The following is a 17,042-nucleotide window of genomic DNA, read 5'->3' on the forward strand; positions in this document are numbered from 1 at the left end:
AAAAAAGGGGGGGGGGGGGGGGTGACAGTTAAGGGGGTTAATAACCACTTAATAACACCTTATTAACAGTGGCAAATTGCCACAACATTGTTCGCACTTTTCACATTTTATTCAGAAAATGTACAGATTTTATTTAAAAATGTTATTCATTTCCCCCTCCTTCATTCAACCATTCAGTCTGTTTAATTTCATGAGGTATATATTTTTTACAGCTGTAACGAATCAACTAATGGGGAAATATGAATAATTAATCATAACTAGTTATAATTAATTATAAATATTTAGATCCGCTGTAGATATTTACTTGACCTCTCAGGGTCAACTGTCTTGTCAATTCTAAGAATGTTAATTTCCTGGTTAAATGGGTTGTGGATGCACAAACTAATAAAGATTCTTAGAACACTAATATGTTGCTAGGTATAAACATACAATATACACTCTCAATTAGATCATCCGAATACTAATTCATAGATACTAAACATGGTAGGGTTATATATATAAATATGTAAGCTGACAGGAGTGAGTTTTTCGATCATAAGCCTGCATAAAATAGTCTAAAAATATCAAAGACAACATGCACCATGACCTGAAGGATACACTGTTCATTCAAAGAAAGGTTTCCCTATGAATTAATTAGTAGAAAAGTCAATTTCTACTGTGCACTGTGGATTTTCTATGGACATTGTAGTGGGAGGGGTGACTCTCGCATTCCATTAGATCATAAATGTATCTGGTGTCAGGGTTGCCATGGTAACCAGGGTCCCAGGGCCCTGTTCACAGACATTTTGGCCCCCAGTATATTTATTGGGTGAGGGGTCTGTGAATGTTTGTTAATCTAATGAATAATTGATTTGTTAAATCAAATGAAAAATGGTGTGTCTGATTGGTCCAGACGCTACACAGCTTTGCATTGATTACTTGATAATTATTTTCATATTGCAAATTTTTTTATGCTCTAAAATGACTGTATCTGTATACATCTAGGTTATTCATGATTTATTGGTCAAAATAGGTCATGAACATTTCAGTGCGCAATTAATGGACAGATTAATTTTGGCATTAATTGGTTTATTTTCTGTGTCTATTCAGATTTTTTTTTTACAGTCACAAGAAAATGTGTTCCATTAGCAAATATAAATTCAGAATACATTTGTTGTTATATCATAAATGTATCATGTTTGCAGTTAAATAATGAAAGGCAGGGTTTTTATAGATAGTCCATCTCTGCTGTCTCAAGATGTTTTGTGATGTGGTCCAGTACATATTTTTCATTTGCTTCTTCTTTCAAGTAAAAATGAGATCCAGGAAGCATCTGCACAGTGAAGTCACCATTTGTCATGTCCTTCCAAGCTGTAAAGCAAAAGAGACACAATACAAGAATTGCACATAAAACGAAATCTTGTAAAAGATAACAAAATCATGCACATGTGAGTCTAATTATTAACGAATAACCAGATTGTTCGTTCTAAGTTTACCTCTTTATAAAATCCAAACCATGCAGTTGCAACATTGTTTTTGTAAAAACTGAACCATTTACTTGTAAGACTTGCCTTGTAAGTCATGGGGTGCATCCTCTTTTCCGTCAAAGCATGGACATGACAGGATGGGTGTTGACGGTCTGCTACATCTGCCCTACATAATGTATTATATGTAGGTTTATTGTGCCACATATTCTGATGTTTTCTTACACTAAAGAAAGATGCTGAAGTCTGTCTGTTTCTTTTCTAAACCCACCTATAATTTTCCGCTACAAAGAGGTCTACTTTCAGAGCAGGTAAGAAGAGTTTGGCGAGCTCAGCATTGGCCAGTATCTCTGGTGGTGTGCCTCCAATAGAAGTTACCCACACAAGAAACTCTTTATCTGACAGATAGCTTCTTCTTGGTGCTTGCAGTCTAGCCTCAGACTTACAGAAAAGTTCAAACATTTATAACAAACATAAATATACATTTAAATATATTTGCACATACAAGTATAGTGTAAGTATAAATAATAGTAATAAAAATATCCCACCTTTGCAACAAAATAAACCAAAACACATAAAATGGAAATACCACTTATATGTTGTGTAACATTTTTTTTTTAACTCCTTTAATTTTTGCATTTTGAAGATACTGTGTATTCCACATAATATGTGGGGTGATCATGCTCCATGTTTGTTTTCATGTGCAAAATGGTTCTGGCTGTTTTCTCATAATTTTCAATTCTATTTACAGTTGTGAGATATGACAACAAACAGAACAGATGACACTTACATATGGTGCAGAGGCTCCAGAGAGAAACATGTGGATCGGCTCAAGATTGTAGACCTTGTTTACGTGCTCGGCAAAAGCAAAGCAGGTCATAGCTCCAAAACTACAGAATGAAGTTGCAAATGAACAGGTATTTATTTATTTATTTAAAACAGTTGCCTTTTATAATGACTATCATGTTCTGGCCCATGTTCTTTTTAAATTGACTATCATGTTCTGGTCCTACACATCAGTGTATATATAATTTAAAACCATATACTTTTATATATACTTTCTAAAACCTATGATCATTTCCTGCTACTTTAGCAACAGTGTCCAAAGAGTGCAAATGGCTTTTCTTTGAGTTGTGGAAGTATCACACCGATGACCTCATAAACGATTTCCTGCATATTTTGAAAAAATGGTTCCTTGGCCATCCCTTCTCTGCCTGGCAGTCTAACCGAGTACACTGAAAATAAATGATTAAATTCTACTATTAAATATAATATAATATACACACCCACACCCCGTTTTTTAATAGGGGAGTTATCTTCAATCGAGTTGTTGAGAGTTTTGGTCCAGCGAGCATAATGGATAGAGCCTCCACCTGCCCAGGGAAAACAGATGAGACGGACCAGAGCATCTGGGCACTTGTTGAAACAGGTTATGACTTTATCCATTCCTCTGAAACATTATGACATGAATTAAAAATAATTCATCCTAGGCAAAACTGTCAACTGATAAAATACTTATAGGAAAAAGAGTTGACTAGCTGATTAGTGCTTATGGACTGATGCCACATATGGGAGATTTGAAAGATTAAAGAAATATGGGGAAAAAAACTGAATAAACCTGGAGAGAATATTCCACATGATAGTGAGCTACACAAAGTTTGAGTTATTGATCTCAGTACTGGTTTAGCTGCATTTCAGCTTAATCAATCCCATGTATAATAGAATCTAATCTTAATATAGTAGCACATATAAATAGGGTTTGAGCTTTTTGTAGTTCTTCAGCATTTTGGCGTACATTTACGACTTCATGCAGCTAGTTACTGTATTTACATACTTAAATATATGAGCCATTGATGTGTGCCCTAATTATTTAATCTTTCATGGGATGATTTAAGAAAGAAAATGAATTTAAATTAATGGATCTTTCTGTTTTTGACTATAGAAATTACATCAGTAAAACAACAGGATTAATAAAAAAAAGAACACCAGATACTGTTCTCACGTTTATAGTGCAGAATATATCCTGTACAATCTTCTTCTTTGGTAATCGCATACACGCTAAGCACACTGCTGCCATCTATAGATCATAGTTTGTAGTAAACTGGTGGTATTAAAAAAAATTCTACCTGTATTGAAGTGATTTAAAAAAAAAATTTATTTACAATTTACAAAACAAAAATGTAAGACACTACCACAAAGATGAACACTAAATGTGATAAACAGAGAAAAAGACAAAAAAGGACAAGAAGGAGCAAAACGTTTAAATCAAATATGAAATGTGATCAAAATAAGGTACATAATATTTAAGATAACAACATACAAAACGGCACTAAAAGAAAATAATATTTGACAGAGGAACATACATGTGGATATGATACCAGATCAAATTGGAGGATTTGTTTTTGTAAAACAAGGAAGGAATGGGGAGGAATATTTTCATAATTTACTGTGCTAAAAAAAGTATAATATAAAGGTTTTTTTTCTTCACAATAAAAACATTTTATAGAGAGTTCATGTCATTTATGTTCTTACACTACCCATTAATTAACAATCAAAGGCGGATCATTGACATTATGCTAGGAAGTGACGGTGTTTCCTGCGTTTGGTATTTCCTGTGGGTCTCCCTGATTCAGTGTTGCCATGTCCGTATATTTTCAGTTTTTTTGACTTATTTTTTGCTTATAAATATAGGCGATTTCAGGTTTGGGGATTATTTCAGTTTTACAGTGACTCAAAACATAAAGAATCTTTAGGCTAAAAATTTGGTTATTTTAGGCTGATTTTGAATATGCAAGCCGCGTATTCCGAGGTAGTTTTGTCAGAACAACTTGCCTGCTTTTGTACAGATCTGGCAACACAGCCTGACTGTACAGAGATGGTAAACCCAAGGCAAACCGGTAACACACCGACAGAGTCGATGAGACGTCAACGGCCGCTGGCAAACTCGGACTAAAAGACACATTTTCAACTCGGCAGCGGATATTCATCTATAAACTTCATATCTGAGTTTATGTCTTTAAATTATAAGAGATTAGCACTTTAGAAGACACCGCGAATGCTTCGAGGCTCCTGACAAACTCTGTTTCGCGACGGCTGTTAAAAATATTTTTCTTCGGAGTCTTTTGGCTTTGTCAGCTGGTAGCAATTACGGATCCACGGCAAACTGTAGGAGACACGGTTGGGAGTTCGTGCCTTTCGGTTGACTGACTTGGTACTGGCTGGGTGGACCTCCGACCAGAGCAGAACCTCCGAGCGGCCCGCTTCAACACCCGCGGTAGCAGCCGGGGTGTAGTTCGGTTTACGGAGGACATTCAGGGGCTTTAAACATACACCCTTCAGCCGGTATTTGATCCCCTGGAGCCGGCTAGAATCCGGACAGAGACCTCATGAATGGAAATCGGAACTACAGGTACGTCGCTCTCGTTTTCAGACCGATTTAGGATTCTTGTCTATTCCGAACTATGGCGAGTTGACTCGGTCTGACTTTACGTCCACCGTCACTACACACGTTCATTGCTTAGCAAACGTCCTTGGTGAGTTGCTAATAACTGCTTTTTGAGATAAGAATACGTTTTTGGATTTATTTTACTGCTCGTGTACGTTTGGGCGTAGCAACCAAATTATTGTGAGGGTTTTGGATTTTTTTGGCTGTCATACGCCGTGTGTGGAAGATCCTGACTCACTTGCTCTGCTGACGTCAGTCCACTGTCACGCACAGGTGCTGCGTGCGTCAGGTGCGGCAGTCCTCGAGCTGCGGGGGGAGGGGGCGAGTTTCTGATTGTCCGTTGCCATGACGACTGTCACTGAATCAGCGCTTTATCAGTCTGAATGATCTTACGCAGGATTTTTAGGAGATCGTTTTGTATATAACCAGAAGTTCCTTTAGAAACTATTCATTGTAGATCCTCAGAATTTATAGGGATGCCGAGGTAATGATGTGTATCGGGGCGTTTTGGGGGGCCTGGCACCTTTAGTAATCCCTAGGAAGGAAGAGGTTGAGATCTTAAAATCCATATTAATTTTGCACACAAGTAACGGGCGGTAAACATACACTCGCTGCGTCTGCGTGAGAAGGTAACCATAGCAACGTTTTATATACGCAAATATTTATAGAGTTTATATAGGTGTGTGTGCATATACAGGGCCGTCCTTCGGGGTGTGCAACTGGTGCGGTCGCACCGAGATGGTCCTCACTGCAGAACACAAGATCCAGGGGGCGTGGTTGGATCCAGATCCAACTCCTCCCACCTTACATGATATACCTAAACCTACCCGTCCCCACCCCTTGATCCCTAAACCCACCCATCTCCACCCCCTAGATGTGGATCCATAATGATGTGTATCGGGGCGTTTTGGGGGGCCTGGCACCTTTAGTAATCCCTAGGAAGGAAGAGGTTGAGATCTTAAAATCCATATTAATTTTGCACACAAGTAACGGGCGGTAAACATACACTCGCTGCGTCTGCGTGAGAAGGTAACCATAGCAACGTTTTATATACGCAAATATTTATAGAGTTTATATAGGTGTGTGTGCATATACAGGGCCGTCCTTAGGGGTGTGCAACTGGTGCGGTCGCACCGAGATGGTCCTCACTGCAGAACACAAGATCCAGGGGGCGTGGTTGGATCCAGATCCAACTCCTCCCACCTTACATGATATACCTAAACCTACCCGTCCCCACCCCTTGATCCCTAAACCCACCCATCTCCACCCCCTAGATGTGGATCCAACCACGCCCCCTGGATCTTGTGTTCTGCAGTGAGGGGCTACTGGTCGCACCGGGCCCTGCGCTTGATGGTGCCCCGCGGCGAACGGACCGAGGGGAATCCCCACCCCACCCGAACACCATCACGAATGGACCGAGGGGACCAACTAAACCCCCCCCACCCACCAATAACGCAATCGTGAATAGACCGAGGACTTTTTTCAAAAAGCATTTAAAAAAAAAAAATTTTTTTTGAACAGTAGTGTAAGGCAAAGGTAGTGTAAGTGTCGGTGTACCCAGGGCCGTCCTTAGGGGGGTGCAACTGGTGCGGTCACACCGGGCCCCGCGCTTGAGGGGGCCCCATGGCGAACGGACCGAGGGGGGAGCCCCGCTCCCTACCTCGCACCGGGCCCCACGTCAGCTAAGGACAGCCCTATGTGTGTGTGTGTGTGTGTGTGTGTATATATATATATATATATATATATATATACACACGTATATAAACTCTATAAATATTTCAAATAACTTAAGTGAAAATAAAATGTGAAAATATGGGTGAAATAATGTTCCATCATCATTTAGCATAACAGATTATTTATGTAAAAATTAAACAACATACTTATTACTTATAAAAGAAAAAGTGATCATACTAAATTTAATTTCAAGTGTTTAAATACTTATTGCTGATATCTAAAGTCTTTGGTAAAACTTAGTGGTTAGATTTAAGTAGGTTACATTTTAGATTCTTAGGATAGTGGTAAAGATTTAAAATGACAGTGAATTAGTATTTTGGGACTGCACTGTGATCCTTAATGTCTGAGTCTTTTTAATGTCATCTAATGATTCTTGTTCTAAATATGCCTGACAAGATTTTATATACAAAGTATTTTTACACTGAATGACACGTGTTCTGTAAATTATGGCAAAAATGTATGATACATTTGAATACATATGATACTCATGATACATTCTAATGTATTGGGAACAAATTAAAGCTGTATTAAATTTGTTTTGATGCTTGAAAACCCCTTTTTATATAAATTTGTCATTTATGATTTTTAAAAAAATGTCTTTAACATTAATACTACTTTAATATAACATTTGTGCATGATGAGATCCTGTAAGTTCCTACAGAAATTAATTTGACCAAAAGTAACTGTGCAAAAAAAAAAAAAAGATGCATACAAGAAGCCTACCAAGTGGTTGTGATGCTTACCAATAGAAGCCCATTTGTCTGAGAAGTTAACCGAAGCTACAGTACTCTTTGAGCACTTATTGAATCATGGTTTATCACTTTATTATAGACATTTCAAGAAAAATTTGACACGTGTTCTGTAAATTATGGCAAAAATGTATGATACATTTGAATACATATGATACTCATGATACATTCTAATGTATTGGGAACAAATTAAAGCTGTATTAAATTTGTTTTGATGCTTGAAAACCCCTTTTTATATAAATTTGTCATTTATGATTTTTAAAAAAATGTCTTTAACATTAATACTACTTTAATATAACATTTGTGCATGATGAGATCCTGTAAGTTCCTACAGAAATTAATTTGACCAAAAGTAACTGTGCAAAAAAAAAAAAAAAGATGCATACAAGTAGCCTACCAAGTGGTTGTGATGCTTACCAATAGAAGCCCATTTGTCTGAGAAGTTAACCGAAGCTACAGTACTCTTTGAGCACTTATTGAATCATGGTTTATCACTTTATTATAGACATTTCAAGAAAAATGAGTGTTTTGTTTGACAAGTCTTTAACATAGTTGACTTTTGGCTAACTCTACTAGGTCCGCCAAATAATATTTAAAAATAATTTTTCAGAATTCTGTTTTAATTCCGTTTTAATAATCTAAAAGGATGTATCATGATTTGATTAAGTGCTTTCAATTTACTCATTCAAATTTTACCAAATTCCATGACATTGCGTGATATGCAGTAAATAAAATTGTTATTACTAGATTTCTCAATTTCACAAGTCCTATACATAGATGTATACATATATGTATGTACAGTATATATGAGGTCTTTCAGAAATTCTTTTGACCAAAAGTCACTGTAAAAAAGTAATAAAGTATCAGGCGGCAAATAAATGGAAATCAAATCACCCTTATTGTTATAGATGCTCACAAACAGTGTTCGTCTTAGGAACAGTACTGCTTGGAACCCTTATCGAAGCATCATTTATCACTTCGTTATAATAAACAAATATTTTAAGAAAAGTTAGTGTATTGTTTAAAACGTCTTTAATGTAGTTGACTTTTGGCTAACTGTTCCAGTGCGACCAAATAACAATTTGATTTGCGTGATATGAGATCAGAATGCCCCTCCCCTAAATTTTACTATAAAATTAATTTGACCAAAAGTCACTGTAAAATTCACACACTGTATATAATACAGATTTTTTTTAATTGGTCGACTTTTTACATTTTTTTTAATCGAAACACATTTCACACAAATATCAACAAAATGTAACTAAAAATATTGAAAACAAATTATTATAACCAGTCTGTCTTGTAGATTTTGTAACTGACACTAGGCAGAATGACCACTTCTGTTAATCAGCGAATCAGGGACAGTTAAAAATGCTGACAATTTAGCAATGGCCATATTGACACATTTGAGTCATTATCAGTCTGTCAATAATAGAAACCCATATAAAGTGCAAAATTGTCTAAACAACAGTATCAGACGACTTTAAATTCTTTTGCTTGACTAGCTTTAAATAATTAAATGATGAGAACGGAGATGTGTTTCAGTCCCTGAATGAGTGAAACCCTTGTAAACATGCCAGTCACCTATTTGCCAGTTAAGTGAGCGTTACACTCCGAGCAGCAGACCAACAATAGCCTTTCAAACTGATCTGAGTGTGTGTTACCACATCACTGTCAAACCTGTAGTTCCTCTTAGTCTATGATGTCAAGAAACTGCTAGGGATTTCAAATAAAGTGAGAAAAAAGGACTTGTGAGAATGAATGCGTGTGAACAGTACAAGCAAGTGTTTCATGGTGAGATGTCTGCATGAACATTGTAGAGTAAACGCACATGTGTGACCTACAAGATCAATTGTGTACCTGTGTCTCGAAACAGCTGTTCTTCCTTGAATTGGTTGTTAGTGTAGTCTTGGTTGCTATGGTGAAAAGAAGCCACATGAGTGCCACCGGCATAGCAACGGCACACTGGGAAGTGTAAGTAGCAGTTGCAGTCGAATTCCCCTTACACATCTCTCTCAGTAACAGTTTCGCTCCGTAAACCCCCTCTAAAGCATCTTTACAACAGCAGTAACAGTCTCGCCCACTGTGGCATGATGTGATAAAGCAATATGCCACTCAGTGTGAAAAAAGAGAAAAGTGATGTCAGAGCTGATATTCAAAGTGAAAGAACATTTTAACAGATGATAAAGGCTGAACATTTAAGGCAGCATCTAATGCAGATTTAAATAGCAACGCAGAAAGGTCGTTATTTATTCAGCATAGGGCTAAGGAACGTTTTCCATAAAGAGGGGTGGGCACTCTTTCCCATTAAAGAAACCTGCCCTGACTCCAAGATAAGCTTGCATGATTCATCGAAATAAAACTGAATCGTGATATGGCTTTGGCTGATGATACATGACACAACTTTTTGAGCAATGTTGCTTGGGCACTTTCACATTAAGAATGGCAGAACAAATGTCTATCTGGATACTTTAGATCATCGTGGGCCCTGCTGTGTCTCGTCTGGTTGACATTACCCAAAGTTGCTCAGCAACATTGCTCAAAAAGTTGCCCCGTGTATCATCAGCCTTGGTGTGATTATCAAATCGCGTAGGCTGTGATTTATGGGAAGTAAATAAATAAAAAAGAGGGAAGCACAACATTGTGTTCTTACATGCAAAGCACTTAAGGGCTCCCTAAAATTTGAAAATGAAGAAATTAAGACTGTCATAAATATTAGTGTTATAATTTTACAGTTGTAGTATAAAACAATTATTGTATTATTTTTTTTAAATACTCATATTTTTATTTACAGTGAAATATTACAGTAGTAATATTTCTTATTTAGTTTTTATTTAGTAGTATTTATATTATTATTATTATTATTATTATTATTTTATAGCCATATCAACAAATGCTGTTAATTTGGACATGTTGATTTAGTTATCTGAAATTATAGTTGCAGAACTCTTATTATTGTCTTTGAACAGAGATCCTACTAGTCATCTTAAAACTTTCAGTATAATTAATGTAACTTAAAATTACTTAAATGTGACTTCTGGTTGAAGTCTTTAAGCGATAGTTCACCCAAAAATGAAACCAAACAGTTGACTATAACCATTGACTTGTAGTGTGAAAAAAAAAAAGTCTAAAACGTCAGGGGCTACTGTCAGCTGTTGATGTCTTCAAAATATTATCTTTTGTGTTCAACAGCTGAAAGAAAGTGTTAAATCACCTGTCTTAAAAAATGCAACGGAGAAACTGCGACAGGTTTAACAAACAAAACAAATTCTATGTTTCTTAATATTCTCGAAAAATAAGCATTTTATTTGACTATACTGAGTATATGAATTGTATGTTAGAGATATCTGTTTATGTGCTTTTAAATATTCAAGCCAAATTGATTGCAATCTTTCTTTAAAAGTCTTAGCTGACAGTGTATTAGTTTTATTTGTTTCACAGGTATACAATAGTGTGTGTATGAAAGGTGTGGGTTACGGGTAATGTGTGTGGTGTGATGATGCTGAGTGTTATGTTGTTTCCACTGAGTAGGTATTTAGAGGAAATCTCCTGATAAGACAAATAACACCCACTGTTTAAATGTCGGTGTCAAGAATCAAAGAGGTGGTTTACTATTATTAATTCAGATATTAATCCATTGAAATTTCCATGAAATATCAATATTGACAAATGAGAAATAACGCTTTTATGTCTGTATGAAGGTTGATTTGGCTTTAATGTTATGATTATTATGATGGCATCATGACAGTGTAGGATATTTGATTTTATATAACTCATATTGATGGAAATCCCCTCTGAATTTTATGACAGGAGCCGTTGGGGCTGCGCCCCTGTTCTCCGTACCTCGGAGGCCAGGCTATGGCACCATGGGGAAGCCCATCAAGCTGCTGGCCAACTGCTTCCAGGTGGACATCCCCAAAATGGACGTCTACCTGTACGAGGTGGACATCAATCCCGAAAAGTGCCCACGTCGTGTTAATAGGTACCAAACAGTGAGCAATAATGATAATTGATGTAGTTTGTGGCACTTCTTTTATTTTAACCATTTTTTTTGTTAACCTGTATAGTCTGTATAGTCAAATTTAATTGATTCATTAAAGGAACAGTTCACCCAAAAATGAAAATTTGCTGAAAAATTTACTCAACCTCAGGCCATCCAAGGTATAGATGAGTTTGGTTATTTTTTAGAACTGATTTGGAGAAATTTAGCATTACATCACTTGCTCACCAGTGGATTCGCTGCAGTGAATGGGTGCCGTCAGAATGAGAGTCCAAACAGCTGATAAAAACACCACAATAATCCAGTAATCCACACGACTCCAGTCCATCAGTTAACATCTTGTGAAGTTAAAAGCTGCGTGTGTGTGTGTGCGTGCGTGCGTGTGTGTGGGTGTAAAACAAATTCATCGAGATATTTTGAATTTAAACCTTTGCTCTATCCATAGACTTCTATCCATAATGTTGCTTTCTCCAGTCGTCTAATCTGAATCAGGAGAGAAATATGCACAGATCAAGCAACGTTTACAGGTTCTATACAAACAGATACTGGTTCTAAACAAATATGCCGGTGGATTTTGATGTGAGAGGACAACAGGGGATAGACTTTTTTTCACAGGAGGAAGTGTTACAGTATTATGGATTATTATTGTAATTGTCCAGAAGAGATGGTTTAAAGTTTTTCACTTCATAATTGATTGACCGGAGTCGTGTTGTGGATTACTGTGATGTTTTTAACAGCTGTTTGGACTCTCATTCTGATGGCACCCATTCACTGCAGATGATCCAGTGGTGAGCAAGTAGTGTAATGCTAAATTTCTCAATCTGTTCCAATGAAGAAAAAAAACCTAATTTACACCTTGGATGGCCTGAGGTTGAGTAAATTTTCAGCAAGTTTTCATTTTTGGGTGAACTATTCCTTTAAACCTACGATAACCACTACTATGACCCTTTCTGTAATGGCTTCTAGGGAGGTTGTGGATACCATGGTGCAGCACTTTAAGGTGACAATCTTTGGGGACAGAAGACCAGTCTATGATGGCAAGAAAAGCCTCTACACCGCCCAACCGTTACCAGTGGCCACAGGGGGGGTAAGACATATAAATGGGCTCCAGGGTTGGTGGGAAGTACCTTAGAGTACTTAAAAGTAATTAAGCCTTGATACATGTATTTGATTAAATGTTCATCATCATATTCCTGTTATGATGCCAAATGTAATTCTTATAAATATTTGCTGCAAACTTTTTATAATAGGCTTACCAAACTATCAAGACTGCTAAAGAACAGCATCTTGATTGTTTATTTCATTATTAGTGTTGTTTTATACGTATATGTTTGCACAAAAGCATATGATTAGTATTATTATTATGATTATTATTATTAATACCTTAATAAATATAGACATAACGCAAATATTGATAGTGGACATTAAAGTATTGCCATAAATCAGGAAAATAGAATGTCATTTAATTTTATACAATCAAGAAATAGAAATAAATTAATGTAAAAAAGCTAATGAATTAAAATAGCTTAATTTTAGACATTTAAATTGATCACATGCAATGAAAATACTTTGTGACAGAATTTAGGAATTGTGTTGCAATAACATTTTATTTCATGTTAATTAACTAAATTAAATGGCAGCATTTTTTGTGCAGCCTTAATGCATTTGCACGTTTTTATAAAATTTCATATAAATTAAAATCTCATACTTTAGAACATTTTTCATGACAGTGTCTTTTATTATTTTAACCCGTATGACAAAATAAAATACATTTGTAAATTTGTGTTAAATATTATATGTGTAAATTTGTGTAATATCTGTAGGTGGACTTGGATGTGACCTTGCCAGGTGATGGTGGGAAGGACAGGCTGTTCAAGGTCACCATTAAGTTTGTGTCACTGGTCAGTTGGCACTTGCTGCATGAAGTCCTCACTGGGCGGAGCACACCTGATCCTCTGAACCTGGATAAGCCAATCAGCACCAATCCCGTACACGCTGTAGATGTTGTTATGCGCCATCTGCCTTCTATGAGGTAAGAGTTCCCCCTGAGTACTGTTACCTGATCATAAAGGGCATTTAATACAATTAGAAAAGCATTAAGTGATTGTCTTTAACGATACAGTGCATAACTAGTAAAATGAGACTGAAAGTGTTTTGTTGTAGATTAGTGTAGCATAAACAGTAAGTGGTTGGATAAGAATAATTTAGGTAAATTAATTTTGCACAGGTTTATTCTGCTGGGTACAACTGTGTTATTTGTCTTCTCTCACTTCAGGTACACTCCAGTGGGACGATCTTTTTTCTCCTCCCCCGAGGGCTATGATCACCCACTGGGTGGGGGGAGGGAAGTGTGGTTTGGCTTCCACCAATCAGTGCGACCAGCTATGTGGAAGATGATGTTGAACATTGATGGTAAGTCAGAGTGTTATGGTAAGTCAAACCATTTTGGTCTGAATTATCCAGTTACATGATCTGGATGTTGTTCAGTGGTTATAAAAGATCAGATAAAAGAAAAAGATCAAATAATGCCATAATAATTATGCAACTATTGACATTCTTCCATTTCTCCCCTATATGTCATTGGTTGGAAAAACAGATAGTCCAGCTTTTAAAAGCATCACAGTGTTCATATTTTGGGGGATTTAACCTGCAAATGACTTGTTTGCTATTTAATTAACTATTGGTGTGCCATCGACTATGCTTTAATTTCTCCACAGTGTCTGCTACTGCATTCTACAAAGCTCAGCCTGTGATTCAGTTCATGTGTGAGGTTTTGGATATCCATAACATCGATGAGCAGCCTCGACCTCTTACTGATTCCCATAGAGTCAAATTCACCAAAGAAATCAAAGGTTTGTGTGAATGGAAGAATAGTTATTTCTATTCATCAAATAATCCTGAAAAACATCATAGTTTTCAAAAAAATATTTAACAGCACAACTGTTTTCAACATTGCTAATAAGAGGAAATGGTTCTTGAGCAGAAGCACCAAATCAGCACTAGAATGATTTCTGAATGATCATGAGACACTGAAGATGGGAGTAATTACAGCTGAAAATTCAGCTTTGCCATCACAGGAATAAATTACATTTTAAAATAAATTCAAATGAAATTGTAACGGTATTTCACAATATTACTGTTTTACTGTATTTTTAATCAAATAAATGCAAACTTCTTTAAAAAACATTTAAAAATGCATGAATGTAAATGTCATAGATCAGTAGCCAGGTTTCCAACCACATATTGTAATGCACATTTTGAGATAACGTATTTAAAAAAAAAACAACTGGAAACACAAAGATGTGTAAGTGACATTTTTGTTTGGGAGAAACAAGGAATGAAAATGCTGCTTACAAATTACTTTTTAAATTTTTGCATAAATTAAATTTGCAACTTGGATTGAAACATGATATTTACTGTACTGTATTTAATAGTCAAAATACTCTATGCTGTAAACTGACCAGTTGCATCTGTATGGTGTAAATTTGATCTTCTCCTCTCATTAGGTCTAAAGGTGGAGGTCACCCACTGCGGCACCATGCGGAGGAAGTACAGGGTGTGTAATGTTACTCGTCGACCAGCAAGCCACCAGACGTAAGTGTACTGTATATGCATCGTTTTGTATATTTCTTATAATAATGTGAGGTTTGATTGTGTCTCAGTTAGCAGACAGGCCAATAAGTCTGTACTGTGTCAAAAAACCCTTAAATATTTTATTGTCCATTTTGTTATATTGAAGCATTATATCACTTGCTCACCACTGGATCCTCTGTGAATGGGTGCCGTCAGAATGAGAGTCCAAACATCTGATAAAAACATCACAATAATCCACAAGTAATCCACATGACTACAGTCCATCAATTAATGTCTTGTGAAGCGAAAGGCTGTGTGATTGTAAGAAACAAAGCTATCATTAATATATTTTAACTTCAAACCATTGTTTCCAACTAAAATACGAGTCCTCTATTCATAATGTTGCTTTCTCCAGTCATCTCATCCGAATCAAGCGAGAAATATGCACATATTTCTCTGTGCACAGAAATATCCACAAAATGTTTACAAGTGAAACACTCTAAAACAGTTCTAAACAAATATGTTGGTGGATTTTGATGTGAGAGGACAATAGGGGTTAACTTTTTCACCGGATGTCACGTGTTATGGATTATGGACTTGTAGTTCAGCCAGAACTGATGGTTTGAAGTTAAAACGACTTAATGGTGTTTATTACAAATATGCAGCTTTTTGCTTAAAGGGTTAGTTCACCCAAAAATGAAAATTAGCCTGTTTTACTCACCCTCAAAGCATCCTAGGTGTATGTGATTTTATTTATTCTTTTAGACGAATCCAATCGAAGTTATATTAAAAATTGTCCTGGCCCCCTCCAAGCCTTTCAATGGGGGTAAGCGGGTGTTGGTTGTCAACAGTTCAGAAGACGTTAAATAAAGTGCGCGCATCCGTAATATAATGTCCCTCACACGGCTCCGGGGCATGAATAAAGGCCTCTTGTAGCGAATCCATGCAGTTTTGTAAGATAAATATCCATATTTCAAACATAATAAACACTTTTTTCTCACTTCCACCGACAGGCGGATGACGTAGGCGTCGTGTGCGCACCTCTGAGAAATCCTGGCGCAAATGAAAAAAAGTTTCCTTACTTTAGCAAAGGAAAACCAGTCTCCTCTTGGCTTATATCGAAATCCTCCAACATTTTTCTTTACAAATCCTCATTTTGTGCTTATAATTCGTGACCTTTGTTTTGTTTTGTCTCCGCGTTCGTCACTAATCACGCAACGCCGACGTCCTACGTCATCCGCCTGGACAGCTTCCACGTAAGACAGTCAGCGGAAGTGAGAAAAAAGTGTTTATTACATTTGAAATATGGATATTTATCTTACAAAAAATGCATGGATTCGCTACAGGAGGCCTTTATTCACCCCCCGGAGCCGTGTGAGGGACGTTTTATTTCGGATGTTTATTATGGATGCACGCACTTTATTTCACGTCTTCTGAACTGTTGACAACCAACACCCACTTACCCCCATTGAAAGTCTTGGAGGGGCCAGGACAATTTTTTATATAACTCCAATTGGATTAGTCTGAAAGAAGAAAGTCACATACACCTAGGATGCTTTCAGGGTGAGTAAAACACAGGCTAATTTTCATTTTTGGGTGAACTTAACCCTTTAACTATGCGCGCACTTTATTTCACGTCTTCTGAACTGTTGACAACCAACACCCACTTACCCCCATTGAAAGTCTTGGAGGGGCCAGGACAATTTTTTATATAACTCCAATTGGATTAGTCTGAAAGAAGAAAGTCACATACACCTAGGATGCTTTCAGGGTGAGTAAAACACAGGCTAATTTTCATTTTTGGGTGAACTTAACCCTTTAACTAGAGGTTAATTGTTGGGTTGGAGTCATGTGGATTATTGTGATGTTTTAATCAGCTGTTTGCATTCTGACGGCACCCATTCACTGCAGAGGATCCACTGGTGAGCAAGTGATGTAATGCAAAATTTTTCCAAATCTGGTGTGATAAAGATACAAACTCATCTACATCTTAAATGGAATAAGTGTGAGTAATTTTTAGTGATGCACCATCGGTATCGGGCCCGATACTGAGCTCCTGTACTCATACTCGTTAAAAT

General features: G+C 36.7%; 2 protein-coding genes across 5 annotated transcripts in view; one reads left to right on the top strand and one right to left on the bottom strand.

Annotated features, from left to right (window-relative positions):
* Positions 1–1,033: 1,033 nt before the first annotated feature.
* On the bottom strand, positions 1,034–5,198 carry LOC107599545 (S-acyl fatty acid synthase thioesterase, medium chain-like). Of its 2 annotated transcripts, none has more exons than XM_016291175.1 (6): positions 5,147–5,198; positions 2,750–2,836; positions 2,254–2,353; positions 1,735–1,904; positions 1,551–1,627; positions 1,034–1,350 (listed from the first exon to the last, which is right to left on the bottom strand). In XM_016291175.1, exons 3-6 carry the CDS (start codon positions 2,341–2,343, stop codon positions 1,208–1,210), a joined length of 480 nt encoding a protein of 159 aa, XP_016146661.1. In that variant the 5' UTR covers positions 2,344–2,353; positions 2,750–2,836; positions 5,147–5,198; the 3' UTR covers positions 1,034–1,207. The 2 variants fall into 2 exon arrangements, with proteins under 2 accessions (XP_016146661.1, XP_016146660.1); XM_016291174.1 differs by lacking the exon at positions 5,147–5,198 and adding an exon at positions 3,466–3,539 and having other exon boundaries at positions 2,750–2,913.
* LOC107599544 (protein argonaute-3) overlaps positions 4,320–17,042 on the top strand; it is a 21,098-nt gene continuing 8,375 nt past the window's right edge. For 2 of the 3 annotated variants that reach the window (XM_016291170.1, XM_016291171.1), the window contains exons 1-7: positions 4,324–4,872; positions 11,202–11,373; positions 12,358–12,478; positions 13,215–13,423; positions 13,667–13,803; positions 14,109–14,243; positions 14,898–14,985. In XM_016291170.1, coding sequence (XP_016146656.1) covers positions 4,854–4,872; positions 11,202–11,373; positions 12,358–12,478; positions 13,215–13,423; positions 13,667–13,803; positions 14,109–14,243; positions 14,898–14,985 — 881 coding nt within the window. In that variant the 5' untranslated portion in view covers positions 4,324–4,853. Of the gene's footprint in view, positions 4,873–11,201; positions 11,374–12,357; positions 12,479–13,214; positions 13,424–13,666; positions 13,804–14,108; positions 14,244–14,897; positions 14,986–17,042 lie in introns of all 3 variants that reach the window. The other variant, XM_016291172.1, reaches the window with a different exon arrangement.

The sequence above is a fragment of the Sinocyclocheilus grahami genome, unplaced genomic scaffold (genome assembly GCF_001515645.1).
Source record: "Sinocyclocheilus grahami isolate Dianchi unplaced genomic scaffold, SAMN03320097.WGS_v1.1 scaffold268.1, whole genome shotgun sequence".
In the NCBI taxonomy this organism is placed as follows: domain Eukaryota; kingdom Metazoa; phylum Chordata; class Actinopteri; order Cypriniformes; family Cyprinidae; genus Sinocyclocheilus; species Sinocyclocheilus grahami.

Bases quoted from the DNA above. Each gene is read 5' to 3' on its own strand.
- LOC107599545 (XM_016291175.1), bottom strand. From the start codon at position 2,343: ATGACCTGCTTTGCTTTTGCCGAGCACGTAAACAAGGTCTACAATCTT. The intron at 1,628-1,734 runs GTGGGTTTAGAA...TATGTAGGGCAG, and splicing joins TTTGTAGCGGAAAATTATAG to ATGTAGCAGACCGTCAACAC. The intron at 1,351-1,550 runs GCAAGTCTTACA...TTTGCTTTACAG, and splicing joins TGCACCCCATGACTTACAAG to CTTGGAAGGACATGACAAAT.